We start from the raw sequence: 10,863 nt of genomic DNA, 5'->3' as shown, positions 1-10,863 counted from the left end.
GTAAAAATTATCTTAATTAAAGCAAGATACATATTTGAAAAAGATAAAGATATATTCTCCTCAAAATGTTGTAATTTCACTATTGCGAGAATCATACATCCTTGACAATATCCAGTTTAGAGACTTATAGATGAATTATTGTCAGTGGAACGATCAATTTGCCCCCCCCCCCGCCCCCCTCCCTCCCCTTACGAGAGAGAGCGAACTTATGCCGCGACGTGACGATAGGACATGACGTAACAACTTTCTACAACGAAGACATCATCCGATGACGTAATGCGACCTTCGCTCGTGAATTCGATGACCTTACTTATGTGACCTAGTTTTCGTGCACTTACATCATTACCAATTTGATGCTGATAAATAAACAAATATGCAAGTCAAATTAGTAGTTTATTTAATATCTAACAATAAAAATATATATTTTCGACATTTATAAATATATTTGAATTTCTTCTTTTCTTTATATGTCAATTTTTTTTTAAATGCGTAGAAATCATTAACCACTTTTATCAAGTAATTTGATCGGCAGCTATTTTGCCGGTCGATTTCTAACCCTGCTAGCCAACAAGCAAGCTCTGCGGCAGCTGAGACTATTCAACGGGCCAGTTCCCCCGAAACCTCCAGCAACCGACCGTACCGGTATATTGATGTGAAAGCCGAACAGCGCCGGGTGTATGGCTTCCTTGACACAAGGTTGTTGCTTCGATTTGAGATGCAAGAAACTTACATAAGAGAAATCGAATGATGATGTGTTTGATTTATGCCATTTGGATCTGAATTCCACCAACGAAATGTAACATGACTCTCAAGATATTTTGAAAAAAGGTGAAAACAAAGACTACATTTTGCGTTTCGTTTCGGAACTTGTTCGTGACGTAGACGTTGTGTTCCCAGCGGCACCAGTCCAGCTTATCATTTCATAAAATGGCATTAAGAACAGTTTCCAGATTAATTTCACAAACGCAGAAGACTTCACTCCGATTATGGATGACAGAGGCTAAGCTTCTTCAAACAAGGTTAGACAAGACTTAAGATTGTTAGTATTATGGTGGGCCCCAAGTCTGCGCACCTAACAATTTGAGTTAAGATTTAACATGAATTTCTTCTTATTTCACAAAATCTTTCAGTTGATAATGTTCCTTACATCATGATAAGTAAGTGTGCCAAATATCTCATAAAAATTTGAAAGAAATATATAATTTTCTTGGAAAAAATCTCGGGCAGTCATTTTCAGATTGAAAAAAAAAATGGTACCCCATGTCTGCGCACTCATTCACTTTGCACACGATTCGGGGATTTTGATGACAAAAGGCTGCATTTTGAGACCGTCACATGAAATGCTCTGAATTCATCATTTTTCCACCATTTTGAGTCGGATTTTTTTATGAATAAACCTGTCTATGCATTGAATGTGCAAAGTTCGTGCTCGTTGCGTATATTCTTTTACTAGAATCGCGCAGATACGCGGGTGCGCAGACTTGGGAGACCGCGCAGACATGGGAGAACTGACCATACCAGGTATTTTAAGTTCGAGTTTAGTTTGGGCCAATTTGCATGCTTGACAATTGTCAAATTGAGGCCGAGACCTGAGTGATGTGAGATTATTTGAGATATTTTTAGAAATAAGACACTTGGCCAAATCGTGGTTTTGGGAACCACTCGTAGATTTGTGTACGCGCACTTGTGTACAAAGTGAATGGAGGTGGAAATAGGGAACCATGCCATGCCCATGCGTGTGACTGAATAAAGCGCTGCTGTATGAAGTGAACGGTGGTTTCCTATATCACGATAATGCCAGACACTTTACTCTCTTGTACATGTTTGCCACTGCCACCATGTTTTGTGTATGGTCAGTTCCCCCAAGTCTGCGCACCCGCGTATCTGCGCGATTCTAATTAAAGAAGATACGCAACGAGCACGAACTTTACAAATGCAATACATAGGCAGGTATTCATTAAAAAATCCGACTCAAAATGGTGGAAAAATAATGAATTCAGGGCATTTCATGTGACAGCCTCATAAATGCAGCCTTTGTCATCAAAATCCCTGAAACGTGTGCAAAGTGAATGAGTGCGCAGACATGGGGTACCATTGTTTTTTTCAATCTGAAAATGACTGCCCGCAGTTTTTTCAAGAAAATCCTATATTTTCTTTTATTTTTAATGAGAAATTTGGTACACTTACTCTTAATAATATAAGGAACATTATCAACTCAAAGATTTTGTGTAATAAGAAAAAATCATGTTAAATCTGAACTCAAATTGTTAGGTGCGCAGACTTGGGGCCCACCATCATATACAGAAAGTATTATGAGGTTACTTTCAGTTTCATGATCTTGAGTTGAAGAGAATTGAAGGAGACATGCACCATCACGCCGCGCCTCGACTAGAATCTAGACTCGTCTTGTCTCTACTTTAGTAGAATCAAGATGAGTCTAGGCACGGCATGGGCGAGATGGTGCAGTTAAAGTCATGCTTAATGTTAGTTTTACAGACTCTTTATAATTGCTGTTTTCCAAAATCATCCCAGCCAGTACCAATGCCATGGGCATGGCTCATAATATTTATGCACAAAGCCTGGTCATCTCACACATAGTCACAGTTGCCTGGCAAAAATATCGCACCTCACTAGTCTTTCAACTTGACATCTCTGCTTGAAATTGGAACAGTGTGGTATTGGTACATTGTCAGCACACACGCGTGTGTGCACGATCCTAAAATAAAAGAGGACACGCAAAAATTACACAAAGTATGCAATTCAAAGAAAAATATTAATTAAAAAATCTGACTCAAAATGATTCAAGTGACAGCCTCAAAATGCAGCCTTTGTCAGTTTCTCATCAAAATCCCTGAATCGTTCGTAAAGTGTGCAGATGTGGGTCACCATTATTTGATTCAATCTGAAAATGACCGGCCGAGGTATATTATCATTATCATATATATCATTCAAATTTTTATGAGATTTTTGGCACACTCATAGGAATATTTATAAGGAACAATGATAAAACTGAATGATTTTGTGAAATGAAATAGAATTAAATTCATGTTGAAATAAATCTTAACTTCAATTGTTATGTGCGCAGACAAGGGGCCCCCTTCATATCAGTACATGTACTGCTCACAGGCTACAGCTAAATTTACACAGTAAACTCAAAGGCTTTCATTAAAATTTCCGAGTCAAAATGGGAAATATTTCGAGTTCAGACGTCATGCGACACCTTTTTATTCATGTGACAGCATTAAAATGCAGTTTCCTTTTCAGGCCTCTTCAAAGTCCCGAAGTCAAGCCCCAAGTGAAAATGAATGGAACATTACGCACCATTGATTGATTTATTTTGTTAATATAAAAATGACGAGCTTTGGGATTTGGGTATGAAATTTACATATTTTGCTCAAATTTTGTTGGGATTTTACAGAACAATTACTCAATGAGAAGGAAGGAAGGAACAATATCAACTAAGACTTAATGAGGAATAATAGAAATTATCTTTAGTTCAGTTTTAGGTGAGGGCCCCATTTGTAATGAATATGAAAATTACAATGCCTGTGTCTGCAGTGTATCTTAAATTTACAATCATGGGAAGACTAAGTGTAAAACACATTTTGTTCAAAGATTTGTGTTAATTGTGGTAGATGTAATGTGAATAGGGCAATTCCAAGCAAAAGTGGACATTTTCAAAATATTTATATTAGCTCTATTTCAAATCTGGATCAAAATTTTCTATCAAAACTCATGGAATTTCATTTATGCAAAAAGGGAACATAATTAGTCATTTGGTACATACTGAGGGAGCATTGGTGTACCGTGCAATGGAAAATTATGAAATGCTTGCTGTAAAGAATGGACCAAATATTGAACACCTTTCAACCAATCAGAGGGCAAGAATTTTTGTTTGAGTTAGATATAGAGTTGATTCATACCTAATTTTATATTTGAATCTCATATTCATCTCACATGTGAGATGAAAATGACTACATGTGTAACCAAGTGAGAAATTTCAGTTGTAATGCTTTTAAGGCTGTTGAAAAGTAGTAGGTCCAGCTATATATTGCATATTTTTGTCTTCTTTTTATTCGAATTTACAGGCATATATGCTGTTGTTCTTGTGCTGCGAGACCCATGTTGGATATTCAATTATTTCACCTACCTAATCATGCACCATCTATGGAAGTGCCAACTAGGACATTCATCTCTATTCAGTCTCCACTTAACTTTGGAAAAAAGAAGGAGTATTCAGAGAGGAAAATTATAGGGTAAGCTAATTAGCTAAAGCATAACTGACAAAGACGCTAGCTGTTACATGAAACAGTTTTAAGAAAAGATTCAGAAAAGTGATATAAAATTCCTATGATCTCAAAATTGATGTAATGGGGCATTAAAAGCCACACTCCTCCAGTGTCTCATAATGTGCTCGAAACCCACAGATTGTATCAGTGCATCATACTGTAGATACTTGTAAGGGGCTTTTAAAAAGATGCATGCTGTGGATGAGGTACGAAGTTCAGTTGTGGAGGGGCTGAATTAATAAGTAAAGTGGAAAGGTTTTTTAAGTTTTACAATTCATGGTATAAATTGAAATATGGGTTAACTTCCTTCAATGCTCAAAGTTATATACATAAAGAAAGAGGAATTCAAGCAACCAAGGGAAGCATAAAAAAAAGAATATTCATCTCTTTTGCCAAACAAAATCATTTTGTTTTATTATTCCAATAAGACTGAGAAATGTGGCATCGGGACTGTTCTACATGGCATCCAAGGCCATTACTTTCAACAGCTTTGAATTAATTTAAGCCCTACATTTCATCTCTCTCTCCTACAAAACAGATATTCCATGACGGACATGTACGAGGTCGTAGCAAACGTGGAAGACTACAAGGAGTTTGTGCCGTGGTGTACCAAGTCAACGATCGTAGCCAGGAAGGCGGGCCACTTCAAGGCTCAGTTAGAGATAGGATTCCCACCGCTGATAGAGAGATACATGTCCACCGTCACCGTAGCCAAACCTCATCTAGTTAGGGTAGGTGTTTATGGTTGTCTTCTGTCATGTCCATCATCTACAAGTATTTAATTGTCAGAGTATTTAGCCAGAACTGAGCACACTGCAACAGCCTTACTATATGCAACTGTCAGGTCTGTTTGGCTACTTTGCTCATAGAGGTTGTGACATGATTTGTCACAATTGCAATTTATGTTGTCATCATCCATGTACTGTGTCCCCATTTTTCATGTTCGATTTGCATCACTTCATTTCTGTGCATAGTCGTTTTAGAGACCTTTATGTTTTCTCTATCTGGATTGTAACCTGGCAGTAGCTGCTCTGTAGTAGGGAGACGCAGCTTACCATGATGCTGGTTTACACTGCACCTCCTTTGCCGTAACCTACTCCTTCGCACATAATGATGATTCTGCTGAAGTTTGACAGAATATAAAGAGTGGTGCTTAATTTTCACTTGGTCTACACGCACTGTCTTCTTTCCACAAGATCCCATCCCACATTGTGTAATTCTAGTTCACCAACACAAGTTTTCCCCCCTCAAAAAAAAATCCATTATTACCAGTATTAGATCATTCCTAGTTTGTTACTGTACTTTCAGATAATGAGGCGATATTTTGAATTGTCCCATCTTTAATACCTTTATTCTTTTCAATTTCATCAAGTTATGTTCTAATATAAAAATCACATGTTTTGGTTACATATTTATATTGCATTTGTGCACTGAGTTATATTATTTTATGTCTGTTCAATCCAGGCTGTATGCACCGATGGAAGATTATTCAATCATCTAATTACAACCTGGAGATTTGGTCCAGGACCAAAAGGAAAGCCAGATACCTGTACAGTAGACTTCTCGGTATGTATTTCTCAAGTAAGATGGAACACATAAAGGGCATTTCCACGTAACGGACATGGCACTTCAGAAAGATTCAAAGCTCATCACAGTTTAAAGTATACATGTTGGTTTTGTTGGTTTTATCAGACTCATTTGATACTCATTTTTACATGTGATATATTTATTTATTTATTCAGCACTTCAAACATTCAAGATTACAAAGCAATATCAATCATTACATAAAATGACATGAGAAATAATACAGGCACGTGCAATATTTGATAGCAACTTGCCCAGTGCATCAGTTGGTGGTCATGAAAAAAAGGAGAGCAAACTTAATCACTATGACCTGACGGTCCCTCCGCCCAACTAACCGATGTATTGGGAATACTAGTAAAATATAGCACGAAGAAAAATACAATAATTGCGGGGATTATAATACATAATAAAGGCAAAGTATAAATATTATGCCTTTATAAATAAAAGATATTCAAGATAGAAATAATAAATTAGAAATTTAATGTTATAAAACAAATGTTATATTGTGCGAGGTATGTACTGAACTTATATAAGCAGTGTTAAGAGGAATCTTGATATGATCAGCCAGATTTATACAGTATTGGAAATAGTAGTTGCATAAAAAAAAATAATCAGAAAATGATTAGGGATTATCAAATTTAAAATTATTGCACTAAAGATTGCTATAGTCTTGTGGTTATGACTTTTGCCTATAATCAGAAGTTTGTTGATATGAATTCCTGCCATGGTGTTACATTTAATATCATTCCGCCATTATTCTTTGAAATATTTTTCAACTGGGAAGGCTGCAGGGCTAAAGCCTAGGTAGTAAAATAATTATTTCTATTGCCACTCTGCTGGCTTGGTTAATTGCATTTTTACAGAGACTCCATTTCATAGAGACTTGTTATAATAACAAATGCACAATTTCTGTAACAATTTTTACTATCGACCAATCAAATCTGATGATTTCAGTAGCTTAAAACTGTTATTACAAATTCGTTATTATAACATGTTTTTTTGTGAAACCTGACAAAGTCCAATTTTAGGCCTCTTGAGGCCTTATATTTAACATTACACAGAGAGTTGTATAATGTTTGTGCTTCTTTTCTGGCCCTATTCAGGCTTCTTTTCCATGCCAGTCACAAAAAATGACATCATGGATTATTATTATTATAAGACAAATATGACTAATTTGTTTCATTATGAATCGACTATCTCCTTAACTTCACTTTGTTTCACACCGCAGGTCTCATTCGAGTTCCGATCGGCTCTCCACTCGCATCTATCGCACATATTCTTTGACGAAGTCGTGAAGAAGATGGTGAAGGCATTTGAGATGAGAGCGGAGAAGATGTATGGCCCCCAGACGAATGTATCGCGGTCCAGCTTCCTTCATAATACCCCCTCTTGACGAAAGCCTTAACTTGGGTGTCTGTGTTAGTCATTCTGTATTTACCTGTAGTTAGACCATTTAAATATAAGGAGCTTTTGCCCTTCTCTCTTTCTCTCACTATCTCTCTTTCAGACTCTGGCCCATATTTTGAAGTCTGGTTTAAATTAAACTCTGGTTTTAAGATGTGCTTTAACTATGGAAAGCCAGTTGTGACATAAATCTCTAATATCAGAGGTTCAGTGTATCAGCTCATTTGACTTTCAAAACATTAACTGCCTGGGAAGGATAAGTATGACAGTTTTCTTCACCATTAAAGAATTAGTGAAGAGCACAGTAAACATGAGAAGCAATCACTGTAAATGAAATTTTCAAATGCTTGGCTTCCCATAATTTTAGCACAGAGTTAGACCATGGTCTAAGTTAAACCCTTCTTCAGAATACGGGCCTCTTTGTCTTTCTCTAAATTTCTCTTCTCTCTAATAAAATAGTTTGGAATATTACACATATTGCCACACAAGTTTTTATAAATGTTGCCTGTCACCCTGTGTTTTATTTTTGAAAGAAGTTCATATAATGGACATTTAAATGTACTTGACATTTGGTTAATTGATGCATAATTATTCTGGAAGTATGAGAAAGAAAAACACAATTAAATGAACATCAAAGTTATTCATAAGTTTTGTTTATGTACCGTAGTTTGTGCTAGGTTATTGCCAATGAAAGACTTATCTGAGGTGAAATGGCAGACTTTTAAATCAATATTTTTATATTCCATGATCATTTTTGCTTCCTGTATGAGTAAATGACAACATCAGGTCTTGTCGTTATTATTTACATTTATTAACAAGTATCTCATTGTTTTTATTTATGTGATTATATTCTTCAATGAGTACATGTAGGTATTATCAGGAAGTATGTAGTACGTGATAAAGTTCATGTTTTAATGAACAGTGATTTAATATCACTTTGTACTAATGCTGTCATGTTGTGTGTGATCAAAATCTTTAGGAATTAATCATTCACAGAAGTAGGCATTCATTGCTTCAAATACTGTAAGAGCAAGAAAGAAGGTAGAATTTCCTTGAATCATACATGTATTTGTTTTATGAGCATATTTTTGAATTGCACAAAATACATACTTGGCTAAAAAAATATTGGGACCACTTTTATATGTAATTTTATCCAACCATCTTTGTGCACAAATTACAAATATATATACAGCTCTCTCCGGATTATACATTTGGTGGTGCAATCGTCATGACATTCTTTAATTGAGTGCCAGTTATCAACTCACTCACTGAATTTAAATTATTATTATCTGTCGTAAAGTCAAATATGTCCCCAAAATGAGTTCTGCCATGAAAAAAAGATAATGAAGGATAATATGAGAAAGAAAAACAAATTGCATTTATTATTGATAACTTTGAGGAATAATTTGGACATTAATTATAAGTTTAAGAAAAATTTATTGAATACAATTTTTTTAGCTATAGTATTGATCATCATCTATGCCCAACTTTGTCCTCTAATATTTTAAACAATTACTGTCAGAAAATTTGTTGTGAACAGGAATTGAAGTACATATTAATGAAACAGATACAGCCATAGGTCCTACTTATTAAGCAAAAACAAAGATGACAAATGATTTGTGAATGAGGTGAGAAGAAGTGAGGAGTAAAATTCCTGTTCATTCTGGACATTAAAAGACCCAGGCTTGCTAGTATGAATGCAACCTGTTGTCATATGTATTTTGTACTGCATTAGTATCAATACTGCTTTTAGCAATCTACAATGTAGATGGTGTTTTTTTTAAGAAAGAAAACAGTGGGACTGTCCCAGTAGTCGGCCAAAAATTTTGAGGGGCCAGGCATAATGTATTCCACAAATTTTTTCAAAGTTTGCTCATTAGCGAGCAAAAAATGTGACCCATTTATAAAAATAAAAAAATATTAGGACATACATGTAATATTCATAGAAAGTTATTTTTCACCATGTTTCCTTTCTTTTTTTCCCCCTCTCCTTTCTTTTTTTTTTGGAGTCAACTGTGGGGGGGGGCATAATCCCAAGGCCCCCCTCCCACTTCCCCACAATCTGTTCACCAGTGGATTTTCCATGCAATAATTCTGACACCAGTATTAATTCAACTATAGGATGATTTTCTTTTTCTTCTGATTGTGGAAAATGTGTTGCAATTATTGTGAGGGAGGTTTTATCAGTTTTATTGTAAACTTACTATGCATTCAAAATATTTATATGATTTCTTGTACGAATTTGCTCAAAGTATTTTATCTTCATACTTGATATGATATTGGCAGGAAGTCATTTTCTTATGTTAATCATAAAGGAATAATTTGTTGGGGCATTTACAAGTATATGATGATTATGGTTAGTACTCAACAAACATATTGATAAGTGCAAAGTTTATCATCCGCACAATTCAAGTAAACAAAAATCAAATTCATGACATTTTGTGGTATTTTAAGGTTAACTTCACATTTCAATATTCCAGTTCTTGAAAGATATAAAGTCAAATGTGAATAAACATCATGCCTTCGATATCATCAGCAAATCTTCAAACAGACACAAATATCTACAAATTTAAGAATAAACCAAGATAAAACTAATAGACAAAAATCAATTGTAAGTTTATCTCTTCTTTGCAAGGAGTTGTGCTTATCAGACTTTTCATTTCAAATTATTGGAGATGATAAGTTTGGTTTTTCATGAGTGGTGGTCGGAAATATCCTGTGCTGGATGGGCCTGACCAATGCCAACTACCATGGCTATAACACTGATTCTAACAAATGACACATCATTTTGTAACAATTAATTTTAAGATGTATAAATATGGCACATTAAATCAATATTACAGTATGAAATGTAGCATGTTAAATGAGAAGATTATGAACTTTGAGTCAGTGTTTTGGTGGTCTGTAAACTTAATGTTTCAGAAAGAAACCGATTGTTGTGTCACAAGACGAGTCACATGATATTGCCAATTTGGAGATCGTCGTATCTACTGGTCGATCGACACTCGTCATGGATTGTTTTCAAGGGATATTTGCTTCATTTCAAATTCCTGGTTAATATATTGATGCTGCTGTTACTGTATTTTTCTGCATGATACAGACTGGGTTGATTTTTCACCCTACAGTTTTTAGCTGCTTATATCATTGGTACATCTGTATATAAGAGACCTTATAGAAATTATATTCTTTGATATTACATAGATAATAAATCATGTGTGGTATTTATGAATATGAAATTGGATGTGTCTGTTTAATTCTATATGGCATCTCCCTGTGCTTTTTTTTTTGTATTGAATCCATCTATTTGTAATATCATGCAAATAATATACATCAATGGAATTATTAAGTATCACATACATAAGGCACCTTTGGAATATTTCTATCATGCAAATTCTTTTTTTCAGATTTTGGGGGCTTCTTTTTTTACAACCCACTGCCTAAATCTGATGCATTAGACATGCATTAACATGGTGGTGAATGGGGATTTTCCGAGAATGAATAAGACTTTTCAAATATTTGCCTTTTTCTTTCCTGAGAAACCAATAACAGATGTATCATTCAAGCTTTTATCAATGAATACTTGTTG

General features: G+C 35.0%; 1 protein-coding gene across 1 annotated transcript; it reads left to right on the top strand.

Moving 5' to 3' along the window:
* Positions 1 to 531: 531 nt before the first annotated feature.
* LOC121426134 (coenzyme Q-binding protein COQ10 homolog B, mitochondrial-like) lies at positions 532 to 10,513 on the top strand. The gene is made up of 5 exons (XM_041622302.1): positions 532 to 1,019; positions 4,089 to 4,256; positions 4,828 to 5,020; positions 5,754 to 5,855; positions 7,102 to 10,513. Exons 1-5 carry the CDS (start codon positions 928 to 930, stop codon positions 7,264 to 7,266), a joined length of 720 nt encoding a protein of 239 aa, XP_041478236.1. The 5' UTR covers positions 532 to 927; the 3' UTR covers positions 7,267 to 10,513.
* Positions 10,514 to 10,863: the final 350 nt, after the last annotated feature.

The sequence above is a fragment of the Lytechinus variegatus genome, chromosome 13, assembly GCF_018143015.1.
Source record: "Lytechinus variegatus isolate NC3 chromosome 13, Lvar_3.0, whole genome shotgun sequence".
Taxonomy (NCBI): domain Eukaryota; kingdom Metazoa; phylum Echinodermata; class Echinoidea; order Temnopleuroida; family Toxopneustidae; genus Lytechinus; species Lytechinus variegatus.
This window is presented reverse-complemented; position numbering and strand designations above follow the sequence as displayed.

What these genes read in the sequence shown, in the direction of transcription:
- LOC121426134 (XM_041622302.1), top strand. Translation starts at nt 928, where the DNA reads ATGGCATTAAGAACAGTTTCCAGATTAATTTCACAAACGCAGAAGACT. An exon ending in GCTAAGCTTCTTCAAACAAG is followed by an intron (nt 1,020 to 4,088) that starts GTTAGACAAGAC and finishes TCGAATTTACAG; the next exon opens with GCATATATGCTGTTGTTCTT. An exon ending in CCTGTACAGTAGACTTCTCG is followed by an intron (nt 5,856 to 7,101) that starts GTATGTATTTCT and finishes TTCACACCGCAG; the next exon opens with GTCTCATTCGAGTTCCGATC.